The sequence below is a fragment of the Lathamus discolor genome, chromosome 3 (assembly GCF_037157495.1).
Source record: "Lathamus discolor isolate bLatDis1 chromosome 3, bLatDis1.hap1, whole genome shotgun sequence".
NCBI lineage: Eukaryota > Metazoa > Chordata > Aves > Psittaciformes > Psittacidae > Lathamus > Lathamus discolor.
The window spans coordinates 74399650-74418950 of record NC_088886.1 but is presented as its reverse complement, the minus strand read 5'-3'; the positions used below and the strand labels follow the sequence as shown (position 1 = coordinate 74418950).

The 19301-nt window shown below is 47.7% G+C and overlaps 1 protein-coding gene across 1 annotated transcript in view; it reads left to right on the top strand.

Moving 5' to 3' along the window:
- ERBB4 (erb-b2 receptor tyrosine kinase 4) overlaps positions 1-16296 on the top strand; it is a 637594-nt gene extending 621298 nt beyond the window's left edge. Inside the window, exons 26-27 of the mRNA XM_065669823.1 lie at positions 4857-5148; positions 8426-16296. Coding sequence (XP_065525895.1) covers positions 4857-5148; positions 8426-8862 — 729 coding nt within the window. The 3' untranslated portion in view covers positions 8863-16296. The remainder of the gene's footprint in view (positions 1-4856; positions 5149-8425) is intronic.
- The last annotated feature ends 3005 nt before the right edge of the window (positions 16297-19301 follow it).

The window sequence follows — 19301 nt, the reverse complement described above, 5'->3', positions numbered from 1 at the left end:
GCTAAGTTACAAGCTTGCTGCACAGGCTGTATCCAGATGTGCACTGCTGTCTGTGCCCTCTAAAAATCTTATCTCTGGTAAAATGTCTTCTGTTCCCTCTGCTGTTACAGCCTTTGCTCTCAAGTGGATCATCTCAGCCAGGCAACTGCTGACTTCGGTTCTTCCTTTCCTCCTTGTGAAATTTTCTTGGCTATTCTTCTGGATACAAGTACACTTGCTTTGAATAAGAGACCATGCACATGTGGGGCAGCGCTGAGGTTTTCAGGCTGATCTAGCCCAGCCCTCTGTCATCTCTTTTATGAGGGGGAAGTCATGTATGACCAACCTTATAGCCTTCTATGAGGAAGTGACTAGGTGGAGGGATGATGGTAGAGCGGTAGATGTAGTTTTTCTTGATTTCAGTAAGGCATTTGATACTGTCTCCCACAGCATCCTCATAGATAAGCTAAGGAAGTGTGGGCTTGACGATCAAGTAGTGAGGTGGATCGAGAACTGGTTGAAAGGAAGAAGGCAGAGAGTTGTGGTCAATGGCGCAGAATCTAGCTGGAGGTCTGTGACTAGTGGAGTTCCTCAGGGGTCGGTGCTGGGACCGGTGCTGTTTAATATTTTCATCAATGACCTGGATGAGGGAACTGAGTGCACCCTCAGCAAGTTTGCTGATGACACAAAACTGGGAGGAGTGGCTGACACACCAGAGGACTGTGCTGCCATTCAGCGAGACCTGGACAGGCTGGAGAGTTGGGCGGGGAGAAACTTGATGAAATTTAACAAGGGCAAGTGTAGAGTCTTGCATCTGGGGAAGAACAACCCCATGTACCAGTACAGGTTGGGGGGTGACCTGCTGGAAAGTAGCGAAGGGGAAAGGGACCTGGGGGTCCTGGTGGATAGGAGGATGACCATGAGCCAGCAATGTGCTCTTGCGGCCAAGAAGGCAAATGGCATCTTAGGGTGCATTAGAAAGGGAGTGGTTAGTAGGTCAAGAGAGGTTCTCCTCCCCCTCTACTCAGCCTTGGTGAGGCCGCATCTGGAATATTGCGTCCAGTTCTGGGCCCCTCTGTTCAAGAAGGACAGGGAATTGCTTGAAGGAGTCCAGCGCAGAGCCACAAAGATGATTAAGGGAGTGGAACATCTCCCTTATGAGGAGAGGCTGAGGGAGCTGGGTCTCTTTAGCTTGGAGAAGAGGAGACTGAGGGGTGACCTCATCAATGTTTACAAATATGTAAAGGGTAGGTGTCAGGATGATGGAGCTAGGCTTTTTTCAGTGATATCCAGTGATAGGACAAGGGGCAACGGGTGTAAACTGGAGCATAGGAAGTTCCACGTTAACATCAGGAAGAACTTCTTTACTGTAAGAGTGACAGAGCACTGGAACAGGTTGCCCAGGGGGGTTGTGGAGTCTCCTACACTGGAGATATTCAAGGCCCGCCTGGACAAGTTCCTGTGTGATGTACTGTAGGTTACCCTGCTCTTGCAGGGGGGTTGGACTAGATGATCTTTTGAGGTCCCTTCCAACCCTTGGGATTCTGTGATTCTGTGATCTCTTTCTGTACTGCCTCAGATAGCACTTCCTTTGCAGCGGGCATCATCCTTGCTTTGGCTGTCAGCAGCCATAGTTGGGTCAGAGAGGCCAAAGCTGTTCCCAGGTCTAGGACTTAAGTTTAGGCACTGCTTTTCAGACATAATGAGCAATTTGTCAAAAGCTTAATGAACCTGGTCACCACTAGCCCAGATTTCAGTGGCATCTCAGCCTCTCCTCAGCAGTGTTACCCATGCACAGAGCTCTTGGAGCTCCCACTGCCTGCACAAAGCAGAGCTCTGCTGTTAGTGCTCCCCCTGCCTCAGCTGAACCAGGCCTGCATTTGACTTTTTGGTTCAAAAGTGATTTGTTGACAGCAAAGGAGATTCAAGTTCAGCTCCAGCCTCTAGAGAAGCTGATGCTACAATGCTTTCAGGCTACTTTTTGTCCTTGTGCCTCCCATTTCTCCCTGTCACGTTAAATCTCACTACCATCTCTCCCTTACTACTTAGGCGCCTGCCATATGCCAACCCTTTCTCCTCACCTGCACCTCACAGTCTCTCTCACTTGCCGTTGCCCTCTGTTCCTTTGCAAGCCACCGTTCCCTGGCTCCAGACCATCCCTGCTGCCAGCTCTTCCACAATCACTTTCCTTGCAAGCCTCTCAGCTCCTCTGCATCTGCTCAGACTGCTGTTTACTCCTCCACCCCCAGGCATTGGCACTGGGAGGGGGGTCACTGAGACCACAGGGTAGATCCTCTCCTGTGCTTCCTTCCAGCTCCTAGTTTTCCTGAGTAAAAACAACTACAGAGAGAGAGGCCTGCTCAGGCCTTGCTAATGGATGGTACAGTGAATTCAGCTTGCAAAGGTTTTCCTGGGCTTTTGTGATTTGCATCCTGGAGCCTTTTTCAGGGTCGTAAGTTGACTAAATATGGATTAATGTTTATAGGGTTGAAGAAGAGTGTATCTCTAGCTATGGCTCATCACCACATGCAGGTCTCAAACACAAGGGGCTAGATTGAGCAACAAACTGGCTGCAGGGCTATTTCAAATAGAAGATGGTCACCAGAAAAGGGTCTTCAGACAGACAGCATGCCTTTTAAGGTATTTTGCTTAAACACAACACATTCCTTTATAAAGATATTTGGCAGTGACCATCATCTCCATCCTGATGTTTCGGCAAGAGGTTTATATCGAAGGCTTGACTGTAGTACATCCAATCTGTACTATGTGAGGATGCATGTTGTCTTTTCTTTTCACTTCAGTGTGTTTCTTGATGTAGATATGTTTTTGATAAATGAGTTATTGCTTATTCTTGGGGTGGCTGGACTCCTTAAGCAGTGGGGTTTTCCTCACTTCTCTTAAGTTTGCACCTTTTTTTCAAGTACTGACTTTTTTCTCTTCCCCAATGAGGAGATAATGGAAATACAAGAAAGGTCTTGAAATAAAAGGAGAAATACAGTAATTATGAGCAACTGATCTTGTAGGCTCAACAATAACATTTTGGCAGTAGAAAAACACGAGAAAAATTAAGGGTTCTTTGGTTTATTTTCATTTCCTCAATGAAAAACAGGCTGGTTTGGGGTAGCAGTAATAGATATAAATGCAGCCACTGTGCTGGTGATGGTACAGCAGTTCAGGGCTATGCAAGATGCTTCCAGAAACCAGTATCAAAATGAAGATCTCTGTATGGATATTCCACACTTAGCCTATGATACAGAAGTGACATTAGAAGGCTGGTACATGCTGAGAGCAGGACCATGGCACATTGCAGTCTTGAGATCCAGGAGCTGCTGTGTTATCTGGATTTACCAAAGCTTAGGGGCTGTTCTTCCTGTGATACGTGAGCCGTGACAGTCTGATGACAGTCCTGCACCCTAGGTTATTCCTCTCCTGCTTTGTCCCAGGGAAAGGAAGCCTTGGCTTGGAGCTAGATGTTCTCCGCAGTTCTGCCTTGTATTTCCTCTGAAGTTGAGTTCACTGTCTGTTATTCTTTCTGTACAATCTGTGCTTGGACACGAGACAGTTGCAAGATACACACCTCTCAGCAGGTGTAACATGGTAGTTTGCCCTTACCCAGTAAGAGGAACTCAGTAGCCCTCTCTAAGTACTGATGGGGCACATAGCTTGTTGATGTTGGTGAGACATTTGCCCTGATTGAATTCTTTGACTTTTGGGTTCAGTTAGGAAATCTAACGGATGTGCATGTTTCCCCTGTTAGCTCATACAGCTCATGTGACTTGTTTCATTCATGTGACCTCTTATTACATATCCATCATTCCATTTTTCTTTCCTATTAGAGTGAAATTGGACACAGCCCTCCTCCTGCCTACACCCCTATGTCAGGAGTAAGTATTTCACATTCAGCCTTCATCCTTTAGGTTTTCCTCCTTCCTTCACTATGTATTTTGTGTTTCAAATCCCTTTTTCCCACATAAACGGCTCAAGAGCCAATAGTGACTGAAGTGTGTGTATAAGCAGTCAGACAATCCAGATCCCTGCTCTCAGCCTGGACTCATGTGCAAGCTCTGTGGACCCCCACCCAGAATTCTGCCAGCTGCCACCTTTTCTTGCAGAAGCTTTTAGGTAACAGGCTTGGATGAATCTGTACATTTTTCCTTCCTATTTATAGGTCGTGATGTTGAAATTCCCTTGCATGCCCTTGCTGACAAGCAAAATGGTAGATGGAGTCAAACCGCTGAGTTGTGATACCAATACAAACGCAGTTCAGCAGCCTCAAACACTACTTGATGGAATGATGTAGTGTTTGGGTGACAGTGTGATCATTGGTGCAGGATACCCTGAAAGTAGGCCCCCCTAAAGTAAACAGAGTTCAGAGATGATGAACCTCTATCCCCAGTCCCCTTCAAAGAGGGAGGTTTCCCTAACATGAGATCTAAAGGGTTTGTTCAGAAACCAGGGGAGATTGACAAAGTGGTAGAAGATGAGATACTGTGTCTGTCTCTTTCAGCTGTGTATATCCAACCTCCACATGTCTAGGTAGGAGACAAGTTTTCCAGCCCCATTTCCAGCTGTGAGCAGCCAGCTTGCTTCCCTTCTCCCCTTTCTGCACTGATGGTGCCTCCCTGGGAGGGGAAGCCAGATCAGCACCACTGGGCAGCAGATGCTTTACCGGTGTACAACAGTGCCTGCGCTGCTGCTGATCCTGCAGCACTGGACAAGCAGTAAGCTGCAGGATGGGCAAGGCTTCACCTGCCTGGTGAAATGTATCATTGAGCAAGTGTGGCAGGAAAGGCACAGGAGCCACAGAGATGACTTGCTGTTGAATCTTCTCTCCCTTCAGAGCCTCCTTTCTCATGCTGCCTTTTCTTTTCTAACAGAACCAGTTTGTGTATCGTGATGGTGGCTATGCTGGAGAAGTGCCAATGCCCTACAGAGCTCCTGGCTGCATAATACCAGAAGCCCCAGTTGCTCAAGGGGCTACAGCAGAGATCTTTGAAGATACTTGCTGTAACGGCACACTACGAAAGCAAGTGGCAACCCTGGCGAAAGAGGACAGCAGCACCCAGAGGTACAGCGCTGATCCCACAGTCTTCATACCTGAGCGGGTTGTCCGGGGAGAGCTGGATGAGGATGGGTACATGACGCCGATGCGAGACAAGCCTAAAACAGGTAAAAAAATGCTCCTGCTCTAAACCGACTGCATTCTCTCTTTTTCTACATCAGCAGATTTTCGCCAAAAATGGCTTTATTGAGTAACCAGCAAGCTTGGGACATTCTGACTAGATTACTACATCTTTGCATGGGGACTTGTTTTTCTTTGCTTGATTTTCTACTTTGAAAAGCTCAAATGTGCAAAGTGTTGTAATTCCCCCTTTTAGTTTTTATTCTGGGAAATAACAAGAGAGAGGAATGAAAAAAACCAAACCACCAAGCAACCCCTTCTTACCCAAGCCCAAATGTTCAGTTATTTCCAAGAAAAGGATCTATTTTTGGCCAGCTGTAGTCACCACCTTGCTTTGTTTATTGATCATCTTTATCTTCATGGCGTTGTGCTTGGTAAATGTCATGTTGAACGTACCACCACAGAACTGATACAGTTGGCATTTTATACCCTAGAGAAGTTTAGGTTTGAAAGAACAAGATGAGCTTCAGAGAGACCATCCCCGTAAGGCGAAGTTTGTTTAGATCTGTGCCAGCTCAGTGCTATACTTCCTCAGTTCGCCATCATTTGTTTCTTCCTTTTTCAGTAGTGACAGCAGTCATTTAGATGTAAAGGGATGTGTCACTAGTAATTTGCTTCCAAACCTTTGCATTAACTTTAAAGAAATTAATCAATGCAGATGTAAATGCCAAGTAACTACTGTGTTTGCTAAGAATTTGGGAGCCACTTACTGCTTGTGTTACACAATGGAAATGAAGGGAGCCCTGGGGCTTGACCCACAGCAGTAGCAATAGTGGGAGTGCATTCATGGCCTTACACTACAGCAGTCGCCCTTGCAATAAGAGATTTGATGATATGATGTGAGCCCACACGTGTTCACATACAGGTTCACCCTGGAGATCCTGAGAGTTCTGCAGGAACTTAACACTTCAGAGGTGCTACCTGAGCCCTCAAGATGTGGTAGTGAAAAAGGAGAAAGCACCTCCGCCCCATCTCACTGGGCACAGACCATGGGATGTCATGGTGTGGCCATGCTGTGTGCTGTCTGTCAGCTGAAGGATTCAAATCAAAGCTCTGCTTGGCTTTCATCGCTGTACCCTGTGCTCCTGTGTTGTGGTTTGAACCCAACCACAAACCTCGTCCACTCACTCCCCCCCTTCTTGCCCTCCCCCTGCTCCTGGAGGGACGGAGAGGAGAATCAAAAGAATGCAACTCCCACGGGTTGAGATAAGAACAGTTCAGTAACTAAGGTATAACACAAATCACTACTGCTGCCACCAATAATATTAATGATAAAGGAAATAACAAGAGGAAAGAATACAACACCTTAACACCAGCCGACCAATAACTTGCCCCACTGCCCCCAGCCAAGCACCAACCCATACCTCCTCCAACCCTGCAGTCCCTCTACCCCTTCCGGGTCCTTCTAAGTTACCTCCCCGGGCATGACGTGCTGTGGTATGGAATACCTCTTTGGCTAGTTTGGGTCAGGTGTCCTGTCTCTGCTTCCTCCCGGCCTCCCCTCCTCCCTGGCAGAGCATGAGGCTCAGAAAGTCCTTGGCCAGACCAAACATTTGAGCAGCAACTGAAAACATCGGCGTTATCAGCACTGTTCCAAGGCCAAAAGATCAAAACACAGCACTGTACTAGCTCCTAAGAAGGAGAAAAATGACTGCTGCTGCTCAACCCAGGACATCCTGGTACTGAGCCTGTGCCTGTCCACCAAGTTTTAGCTGTGTTCAGAGATATTCACTAAGTCTTGAACCTTTGCATTCAGTAGTACTGGCCCCAGCCTGGATACAAGCAGACCTGAAGTGAGGACCACAGCCACTCTCTCACAACAGGCAGGGTCCTTCTTCCTCTCTATGGAGGTGTCTCCAGAGCCCATGACCAGAGCCGTGCCACTGAAAATGGAGGCCTTCTGTTGGCACCCCTGTGCGCCACAGGCAGGCTGAGAGACCATCCCTCACTAATGGCAGTGGCTTGGGAACCCCGTTTTGTGAGGAACCTCTGGGCTGTGAGATGAAAGGCAAAGTTACTACAGGAAGTGGGTTTGATCTGATGAGTTCCAGCCTTCAGTCAGCTGGATGCTTTTTGTATCTTGCTGCACCCCACCACTCTTGACCCCAGCTCACCTCCAGGCCATTCCCTTTGCAGCCCACTTGCTTTGTCAGTGACCTCCCACCTGTCCAGCTGATTGGCTTTCTGTTCTGCAGCCAGACCTCATTACACACAGTGCAAGGCAGGACATGACACGCAACGAATCCATTGCTCCATGGCTCTGCTGCCTGTGGGTGACCATAGCAGAGATCTTACTAAGTGTGCATTTTAAACCTAGCACAGCCAGTCTCTTCATGTTTCTCTTCCTTCCCTACCTCCTGTCCAGCTTTCTGTGCACACTCCATATGCAATAAAACCTGCTGCAGTTCAGCTGCACTTCTTTTTTGTGGTATTAATTCACAGAAAGGGATTTGAAGTAACTGCAGCCTGCGCCAAGTCCTGGTTTGGAGCTGATGTAAGGCTCTCATGTACCCTTTGCAGAGCTCATTTGAATCATTTTTGTCATAATGCTTTGAGGCCCTTTGTTCTTCAGGGATGGGAGGTTCTTAATAAGGTAAATTGTTCTGTTAGAAATGAAGCTGGCTTAGAAGTTAGCCCTTGGGGATGGCTTTTGTGCAGAGAGGCTTAACTAGGATTCCTATAGAGCTTTCTGGATGGGAAGACTGCAGAGCAGAGGGTTTGACTGATAATGTCCAAGGTTGCAGAGAGGGTCAGCAGCAGAGGCAGAAGTTGCTCATCATGTTTGGCTCTGCAGATCATACACTGAGAGGAAGCCCATGATCAAGCAAGACACGTGGGCTGTGGCTCAGTGAGATGTGTAGCTTGGTTTGCCAGTATGTGTAATGAGTCACTTCAGCAGTGAGGGCTTTCAGTCTAGCCCATATGGTCTGTTTAGGTTGCACATTCTTCACTTTTAGCAAGTGTGTATTCAACATAGTCATAGAATCATAGAATAGTTAGGGTTGGAAAGGACCTCAAGATCATCTAGTTCCAACCCCCTGCCATGGGCAGAGACACCTCACACTAAACCATCCCACACAAGGCTTCATCCAACCTGGCCTTGAACACTGCCAGGGATGGAGCAGTCAACACATGGAGTTCTAGGAATGGCTGGGTGGAGGATGCACAAGTCCAAGCACCACCTGATAGTAACATACACATGGTACTTGCTATGTGGATGGATTACTCCCTGTTGTTGCTGATTTACTGTTTATCTTTCCTTAGAATACCTAAACCCAGTGGAAGAGAACCCATTTGTTTCCCGGCGAAAGAACGGAGATCTCCAAGCTGTGGACAACCCGGAATATCACAACGCTCCGAACGGGCAGCCCAAGGCAGAGGATGAGTACGTGAACGAGCCATTGTACCTCAACACGTTTGCCAACACCTTGGAAAAAGCCGAGTACCTGAAGAACAATTTGCCAGAGAAAGCCAAGAAGGCCTTTGACAACCCAGACTACTGGAACCACAGCCTGCCGCCACGAAGCACTCTCCAGCACCCGGACTACCTGCAAGAGTACAGCACAAAGTACTTTTACAAACAGAACGGCCGGATCCGGCCCATTGTGGCAGAGAATCCTGAATACCTCTCCGAGTTCTCCCTGAAGCCTGGCACTGTGCTGCCCCCGCCGCCCTACAGACACCGGAACACAGTGGTGTAGTGACCGCGGTCTTACACAACTGGAAAGGCAACTCCTTCTAGCTGCCTCACTCTTTCTCTCTCTCCCCTTTCTCCCTCCTTCTCTCCCTTTCTTCCTCCCATGAGCTTCCTCTTCTTGCCAGTTCACTCATTTTTGATATGTCTAAGTTAAAGGATGTCTCGGAGTTGTTTGCAGATTGGGTTGGGAACCTGGAAAGAAGGAAGGAAAGAGACTGAAAGAAGGTGCGTACAACCTGGCATTTCTCACTTTCCACAGATCCGGAGGCTCGGATGGTCGGAGAAGCCAGACAGTACCAGTAAAGGCCAGTGGCAGTGTTGCCTGTTGTCAAGCTAGTTCTCAGTGATTCAACCCACACACTGCAGGGAAAGCCACAGAGAGGCTGTTTGTTCCAGCAGGAACTGATGAGAGTCTGTACAGCATTCCTGGAAATCTCGATGCAGTTTCCATCAGGGGGGAAAATGGAAAATTTTTATATCATGTGTGATAGCATAGTAATTGAGATTGAGCATCCAATTTCTTTCTCTAACACTTTCTAGCCCAGCAACTGAAAATGGCTAACCTGGCTTTTCATAACCATTCAGACCTTCACCGCGGCTTTCCAAGAAATGATGATGGGACTCTAATACATGGCTAAACCCTTTTTCTGAGCCACACCATGATTTTGTGCCAATTCCTAACCACAGAGACTCCCACTTAGAACTGGGACGTGACACGACCATTTTTGTACATGTGCCAACACGACAAACACAAAACCCTTTCAGAAGAGAGTAACAAAACCACTCCTTCAACATGTCCTTTTTGAAGCTAAAAGACAGGCCGAGAAACCAAGATTTGTATGCAAAACACTTTGCTTTCCTGTTTTATACCTGCTGACTATAAACACATACTAAGACCTAAACAATTCCTTCCCTCTTTTTCTTCTTCATGATCATGAAGGGAGTTGGGGATGCTGTCAGGCAACACTGAGGACAAGACAGAGAACTGGAGAGTTTGATCTGGGTCATGAAGTCTGCTGGTGTTCTGTGGGGCGGTGGTGGGAAGGGTCCTTTAAACTGGAAGACAGACACTGGACTGGAGAAACGCACATAGCAGTTCACTGGAAAAGTTAGTTTGCACTTTGCTCTGATTTTATTTGAACTGTTTTCTGGATTTTGAATGAAGCAATATGGAAGTGACCAGCAAAATACAAAATACTCATTTTAAATTGATGAATTCTATGTAAAGGATGACTGTGGAAATGCCAAAATGAAGCAAATCAAGTCTTTGGAACAATGTTGACCAGTTCTGAGAGGCCATTGCATTGACTGCTTCAGAGAATACAGTGACAGAGCAGCTAGCTCTATCTGCTGCCACGCGAAGGACAGCTGAGCAAGCTCTGAAAGGGACTGGAGGAGACAAATGTCTTGCTCTGGCTTGCAGCCCAGTACGGAACACTTTTTCCTAACAGGAGGATTACTCTGGCACAGAAGATGGTGCACATGAGGTGTGAGGATTCAAACCGTGCATGACTTGCAGAGCTTTCCATCAAAAATGTAAATAAGTATGAGTCAGTCTCCTTGCACTTAGTTCTGCTTTCATCAACCTCACTTTTTAGGTAGATATCCCCCACCCCTGGCCTGCTTCTCTTTGCAAATAACTTTCAGCCAGAGTTCTGGACGTTTTTAGCAACCTGAGGCAAATGGAGCTGGGAAGGGAGGCGTAAGGGCCAGAGAGACACTGATAGCTTCCTCCTGGCACGCCAAGACCCATGTGTGTAAGAGCATTCGTGTACCTAGTTCCTACCCAAAATCTTAAGGAACTATTAAGTACCTTTAGAGAGCTGCCTACGTCTTTATCCATCAAGGCTTTTAAAGGGAAAAACAATACTTGATGGATGCCCATCTTAGGTGGTACAACAGTATTTCAGTTTATGCGCTTCAGTACTGTTAAAGTCAGGATCTTTGGGGTGACCTAACCTGGCAACAAAACCAGCAACAACCCGTGGTATGGAAACAGCATCAAGTGCCCCCAAATTCCTGTCATCTCAGCAGCTTGCCACCTTGAATTGTAGGGAAGCAGAGGAAGGAGTAAGAAACAAGCAGTAGTTACCCAAAGCTTGGTGGCTGAGGGTCAGTTTGACAAAGGTATGAAGAGATCTCAAACCTGGGTTGGTTGGTGTGATTGTAGATGGGAAACAGATTGTGCCTGATCATTGGGTCAAGGTTGGTCTAGCCAACAGCCTGTTTCTGCATCAAGTGTGTTCAGGCCAGCTTGAACCAGCCATGGGGTGGATGTTAAACCTGTAACCCAAGTGCATAGATGAAGAGTCTGAAAACAGCAAGAACAAGTGCAGAACTTTAAAGCTATTCGAGGGAGGTGTTCGGTCGGGTGGTACCAAGGTGGTTCATGGTAGCAGAACAAAATGACCACCAGATCACTGAAGTGGGATAGATGGTTACAAAGCCAACACACATCTGAGAGGCCTTGCCTCTTCCTGGTGTCTCCATAACTCCTCATGGTCTTGACAGGAGACAGAGGCAGGCATTGGGCAGCACAGAAGCAGCTGGGGTTCTGTAGGTAGGTGGAGAAAGGGGTTGATTTGTCCCTGAACAAGTCTGGTAGCAGAGTAACTCCTAATGGAGAAAAAGTGAAAGAAACTCCTGGCACAGCTGAGGTGTTTGAGTTTGAAGAGGTGCAGAAGGATGAACACCTCCAGCCCTGGGTGGAATGGGGCCAGGAAGTAGCTGCTAATGGAAGGTGAGGCCCGTTTGTTTCTCTGGTGTTGGAAACGAGCCTGTCAAATGATCAAAATGTAAATAACTGTGGTGTGGGGTTAACCATCGAACACTTTATTTCTCACAAAACTTGAATTATTTATTCATTTTAACCGTTGACTGTGGGTGTGACATATTCCGTAGCGTGGAAGTGCAGAGGTCGCTTGAAGGCCGGAACGGCAGCTCCCTTAATGTTGGGCTCGGCCCTGCAGCCAGGCTGAGCTGTGTGTTTTAATACCAACCAGTGACAGGTTTGGGGGAAAGCAGGGATTTCCACACACCCAGTGCATTCTGTCAGCACAGAGCAGTAGGGGGGAACATCAGCAGTACTATTCTATCTGGGTGTAATTAATTCTCTAGTTCTGCAGTGGTATCTGTACACAGCACTGTCAGTTCTGATGGATTTTATAATGCTATCTCCTGTCTGTAAAGGGTTTCCTTTCCCTTACCATAGCCTGCATGACGGAAGAGTAGTGACTAACTTACTTCTCAAGAGCAGATGCCTGAGTGTGTACCAGCCGCTGTCCAAGGAACAAAGCAACGTGCTGAATAAGAGAGCAACATCTTAGGCTTTCCTAATCTCTCTCATGATACTTATCTGAGTTGTTATTGTCTACCTGAGGGTGATTTCAAACAGACATGGATGCTGGGTCTGATTGACTTGCTGGAACATAATTGACTGAAACCAACTCCTTTTAAGCTTCCTCCTTCAGCTCTTTTCAGTTTTTCCTGCAGAATAGCCGGGAGGGATTCTTCCATGGCCATTCACTCACTTGTAGCAGAGTATTTACAGTGTGCTTTCAAACAGGTCATCTCTCACTGGTAGCAAGCAATGGGAAGAAATCCAAGTGAGTAGGAGCCACTGTGTTTCAGGTGTCTTAAGTAAGTTCAGCCCTGAAATCCTTTTCTGTGTAGAAAGAAAGGTTGTGTTAACCTTGGTTGTACCGCTTGTTTAGTAGAAAATGCATTTCTTGAGTGCAGGAATTGTCTGTAACAACCCCATTCCCATCATTTCCTGGATTAACGGGGGAAGACCTTTCCCTTATTGTCGCACAGCCGGTAAGCCCAGTGGCTGCATGCGAAGGGCAGTGGGTGCTGGGGCAGGGCAGCCAGCCTGGCACTCATTTCCACTAAGGATTTGAGGGGGAGTATTTCCCCACCACCACCCCCCCCCCCAACCACCACTAATACCAGCTTAGATGCCAAGAAAATGGCAACTCTGGCAGACCAGCTTGATCCTGATTCTCTGGATCCCTTGTTTCCACAGCTACAGATAGAGCTGGGCACGGTGGTGTAAGGTACTAGCTGTGAGGTAAATCTGCTTGGGTTGGGGGGGTGGAGATGGACCTGTATGGGAAACTACGATATAGAAGTAAAGATCTTTTTGCACCTGCTGGGGTGTCTGCATCAGTGTCCTGTGGCATGGTGGCAGCCAAAGGAATGAAAGGATTGTGTAGGCTCCTTTATACTGTCTGGTTGATGAGGAGACCTTGGCACAGGTCAGAATTAGGCTGTTTGTTGGTCATGTAATTCCCTAGGGTAACTGAAGGTATGCATGTGGTCAGCTTTGCTTCTCCACAGAGCCCTGTGCATCCTGGGCAGGCTCTATGGAAGCATCCACATATGCACAGACATGGACACTGACCCTTCTAGGTGGAAGGAATGGGAGTAACATGAGTTCCCCTGGGACTGACAGCTGGGGCACAGCTCACTTGTCAGGATGGATTTTTCCCTCACTTTGCACAACTGGTGTATTGGGGCATCCACCCTGATTCCCACTTCCATTTCGGAACTGTTGACCTCAGGTGGGTGTTCTGCTTTGAAGGCTGTTTAGCTTGAGGGTAGCAGCTGGAACAGAGGCTTTAGCATGAACCAGAGCCAGCCCTCTGGTCATCAGTCACCTCTTTGGTTCTTAAAGAGCACCTCAGAGGGGCTGGTGTCACCATGAGTTCCCTTCAGCAGGTATTTGTCAAGCGATGGTGTTATGGCAGGAGCATGAAGACTGCATCCCTTCATTTCTAGCTCTGTCACATGCAATATCCTGATTCCCATGGATCTTGGACCTGTGCTGCTGCGAAAACAGCTTGTCTGTTGTTAAATAAAATCCTAGATTTGGGTTCAGATGGGGGGAGGAAAGAGGGGAGCTGAGGCTGCACAGGGTGGGGTTGGTTGTCTGCAGCTTTTGTGCTTCATTACGTGTGAGGAGCTGCAGCGTCCCATGAGGGAGCCTCTGCAGCATCACAGTAGTTGGAAGATTCCCTCTCTTTTTTGTTTCCTGGCTCTCACTAAGGTAGGAAAAGGTCACTGTTACCAGCGGGGGTTTCAGGTTGGGAATAAAGAACAGAAAGCAAGCTCAGTGGTTAGAAACACCACTCTAAACCAGCCAAAAAATCACATCCTCACCTTTGTTGTAGTTTTATTTTAGCACAAGGTCATATTCCTGTACTGCGGCATGGATTAGGATGTTGTGGTGCTGGTAGGCTCCGTGCTCCCAGTGCCGGCTGGGAGCTGCCTGAGATGCAGGTGATCAGTGCAGGGGGAGCACACGGGTGTTCAGGTCTGACTGACCCTGGTGGGACTCAGTGGGACCAGCGCATCTGCTACCCAGAGCTGAACGGAGGAGGAGGAGCTTCCACCCAGGGCATCCTCCAGTGGGGTCTGTGCCAGGAGAGGGGGGTAAGGAGAACCTGTGGATGTTATCCCCATTAGGAAAACAAGAGGAGTCCGAGCTGCTTTTCTTTCCCCCTTATTTAATTTGCAGAGTGAGCCTTGAGGACCTTGGCAGAGAGGGGTTTAAGGGGAGTGTGTTTCCCAGGGTAATTGTGTCGCAGTGCTTCTCCCCTCCCCAGTAAAAAAGCCATGAAACCGTGCTCCAGACATGGTGTGGGTGAAATCCCCAGGGCAGAGGTGCCTCCCACACAGCCCCTCTTGCTGGTGGCTCAGGTGTGACCAGGGCACACATGGGCACCGAGCCATGCGCTGCCCTTGAGCACTGGCTGCCACCATCCCCGTGCTGTGCCCTGCCCGACCTTTGAGCCCTCTTAGGGAGAAAACACTGTATTGTCCATAGCACTCCGAAGACTAAACCCTTTTGGGATAACCACAGTAATAAACTGTGAATGGTATTTTATAAGTAGGTGTAGATATGTACGCCGTTCTTTCGAGGTAAGGTACTATGACATATGTAGCATAAACTGGTACTGCTGTTAACTGGGTCGATTATTAACTGAGCAGCTGTGTAAGGGGTAGCTAACTTTGAATGCACTAAACACTGTTCCACCAGCTGAGGTGGGGCCTGAAGGTAGTTGCTGGGTACTTGTCTCTTTAGGGTGGGGGATGTTAAGAGGAAAATGCAGCTCGATGACAACACCTAGTTTGTGTAGCATTTTAATGTGGGAAATGGGTACCCATTCAATACATTCTCCACAATAGTTTTGATCCCTTTATTTGCAGTTTCTGTGATTTCCCCACCACCATAAGCTGGAATTCCTAAAGAGGTAGCACCCAGGTGTAGAGAGGGGAAACCAAGGGAAAACAGACATCTCTTCCTAAAACCAGAGATAGCCAGAATGTATTTCCTGACCTGGCACTCACAAGCTACTGACGTTTGCTTTTCTGATGAGGCTCAAATTCCCAGGCCCGGAGGATGACATTCCTGCCCCCTCAAAATCAAAGGCTGAGCCTCATCTGCGGGTGACACAGGGCCAGCATGGAGCTCCTGCAAGAGGCAGAGATGAGAGAGTCTGGGGTTTATCCCATTCTCCATGATCTCAAAGTGCAGAGGCAAAACCAACAATACTTCTGCCTTAGGAGGTACCTTCAGAGGAAGAGAAGCATGAGGACGCTGGGGAAGACGCTCATTTCTTGCAGTGATGCATTCAGAGTTAGCTGCCTTTCTGAACAATAAAAACTACAAAAACTACTGTATGTTACTTTGAAAATGTGAATAGTATTTTTATAGCTTGTTAAAGACACAGCTAGTTGCGTTTGTAAATAAGGATAATGTTGCTTTTATTTTCCTTGTGGACACCATTATTTGGAACATAATTGTCCTTAGGGTTGATTTGTATATAGGTAATTTGCTTGTGATTTAAGCCACTCCTCCCCTTTTCTTTCTCTCCCTTCCCACCCCCTGGTTTTGGTTAGAAGTCCCATTCTTGGCATTCTGTGTGATTCTGTGTTTTAGCACTATTGTGGTGTGTTCAGACTTTCTGCACTTGCTTACACAGTAGGGTATGCCAGTTGTGTGTGGCGTAATGTTACTTTAACCTTTCCTTTCTCATACGTTAGCTATCAAGGATTATACGCGGTTAAATACTTACTGACCTGGGTTAATATTAGGTACATATTTTAGCCTAATTTCCCTTCTTTTCATGGTTTCTTGGTTTTGATTCTTTTCCTTCCCTCCCCTTTTGTCTTGTTTGGAGGCTGGGGAGAAGCCGTGCATCCTCTTTGTGTGGTTACATCCCCACCCCTGTGCAGCCCCCACTTTCCCCTCATGGTCCTTGGGGTAGAGCTTTATCTGTTTGTAGAGGCAAATGTAGACTGCGACCCACCGTGCATCAACCCGCGCTCATCCCAGCTGAACAATTTGAAACTGTTCTGCCTTTTTGTTACATGAATCTGTCAGAAATATATTTTTAATTTAATATAAATGAAATTCAATAAAATACGAAACAAACTCTGTGTAATGGCTGAAATGGCTTCCCAGGGCTTGACACACACACACACACACACACACAGACACACAGACACACAGGCACAGAAACAAAGACACAGATACACACACAGACATAGGGGACACACATGAACATGGACACGCATGGACATGCAGACACAAAGACAGACATTCAGAGGGACACACATACACAGACATGGGGGCACACACAGACAAAGACATGGGGATACACACACACAGAGACAGACATACAGACACATGTAGACAGACATGGGGAAACATGGACACATACAGACAGAGGGATACAAGCACACATGAACAGACATACAGATGCACACACAAACACAGATACACAGACATGGACACAAACAGACAGACACAGTCACATAGACACAGACACAGAGACACAAACACAGACGGACATGGGCACATACTGACACAGATACACAAACATAGACATCCACAGAAACACAGATGCAGATGCAGACACAGCCACACATGAAGACACACATGATCACAGACATACAGACACACAGACATAGGCACATGCAGACACAAGCGGACACACAGACACAGAGATGCAGACAGGGACACAAACACATGGACACACAGACACCCAGACTCACAGAAACACACATAGACACAGACAGACAGACACAGACATGCAGACACACACATGGACTCAGATATATGGACACAGACATGCACACATGGACAGAGACATAGGGACACAGGCACACAAAGACACACAAACACAGATACAGACAGTTACACGGACACACACAGACATGCACTGACAAACACACAGAGACACACCGATACAGACAGTCACACGGACACACACACATGGACAAACACAGACACACACAGATACAGACAGTCACATGGACACACAGATACACAGAGACAGACAATCACACGGACGGACACACACTGACAAACACACAGACACACACAGATACACACAGTCACACACAAACACACAGAGACAGTCATACGGACACACGCACAGACACACACTGACAAACACACAGAGACACAGATACAGAGACAGACCTGACAGTCAAATGGACACGCACACAGACACACACTGACAAACATGGAGACACACACAGATACAGTGACAGTCACATGGATACACACAGAGACACACTGAGAAACAGAGACTCAGTCACACAGACGCACACACACAGACACACAGATACAGACAAACAGTCACATGGATACACAGAGACGCACTGACAAACACACAGAGACAGACAGACACACGCTCACATGGACACATAGATGAAGACACAGACACAAATGGACACAGAGACACACACACAGAGCCACATGCACAGCCACATACCCCACACCCTTCCCCACCCCCCAGCCCCCCCCCCCCCCCCCCCAGCCTCTGGCACATCACTCACTTCAGAAGCCACATCACTCCCCCAGGGCTGGGCACACACCCCACTCACAGAACCTCCCTGCCAATGGCATTCCCGGTGCTCCCCAAAGCTGGTTACATTCAGTCAGAACCCATAAAGGTCACTTGGCTCTTTGAGGTGCATTTTAAAGTACTCCCATCTCCCTGGGCTGCACCTATGTGCTTCAGGAATGCCCTCAGCATTTGGTACCCCACCGTGTGGAAAGGTCATGGCACAGATAGATAGATACACAACAGTTCACTACTACCCGGTCCCGACTGTTGGTGGCGGGCAGGCTTACATTGGTAACCATTCGTGCTTTTACAACTGTGCCTATTATAAACTGTATTCTTATTTAGGGGGTTACGTAGGGGAATGGGTAGGGAAACCACTCACTGGTTATTAGCAAAATGGAAGCACAACAACCCCTGACAGGCAAGTTTCATACAGAGCAGAGGAAATGGTGCCTGCTGCCAAGGCAGGGGTTTGACATAAAACCAGGATCGCTGTAGAGTCAGAGAATCACAAACTTCAGCAAGGCTGCAGAATAAATAAACTCATGAGCAATACAAGAGAGAAGTGTAAATAAACATCCTCACCCTTCACTCCCACCCCAGCTGAGTTTTACTTACCTGGCTAAAAACAAAGCAAGCAAAGATGAAGCAACGAAGTGTTTGCCAGTAATCACTTTATTTAAAGCCCTGTGCCACTCACTCAGAATAGCCTGGCCAAGGCCACTGAATTTGGCTTCTGAGCTGCTCCTGACAAGCACAATTCAGCTTTTAGTGAGCAGCACCTGTGAAATTACTCAAAGCTGAGGACTCAATGCTGAGAAAGTTGATCTTGCAGTAAAAGAAAACAGCACCCACGGGGCTGGTAGGGCCCAACACAAGCACACTGACACCTGGCTTTAGAACCCCCCACCCCACTCCTCAGGTCTGCGGCTCACTGCTGGGTTTGTCCCACCACTGCAACCCCCTGCACTGGGCACAGGGGAATGGTTTTGCTCTAAAAGCAAACTAAGCAGCTGCTGCTGGCACTATAACACCTCCATTAAGGCCTGGGACCATCCAGGCTGTTGTACCAGCTTGAGTAATACTGGATCAGCCCCAGGAGTCAGAGAGTGCTTCAAAGCTTGCACTCAGTTTGCAAATCATACTACAGTTGTAACACTACTGAAGAGGCCCAATGAACATCATCCCATTTTAAAACAAACCCCTCTCATGCATTACAGAATGTATCAAGGAAAAACCATCAGCAGATAAAACTCAGCTCAGCTGCACCAACAGGGCTGTGGCTGCTGCTCAGGGCAGCAGCTGAACATGTTTCCTGCATCAGAGCTCAAACTGGGCCAGCAAATATTTTGGAAATTGCTGCCAGAAGCTAGCAACAGAACAGAAAGGTGAAACCCAACAAATCAACATCCCTTTGGCTCCTTTCATCCACCTATAATGCACTGCTCCACTTCCCTACCAGGATCCCAAAGCACACCTCCCACGGGCAGGGACAGGCTGCGCAAAGCATCCACACCCATTCAGCTGCTCTCCACCTCCTCACCATCCCTGGAGTAGCTGGTGTGGGGACTGGGCGAGGAAA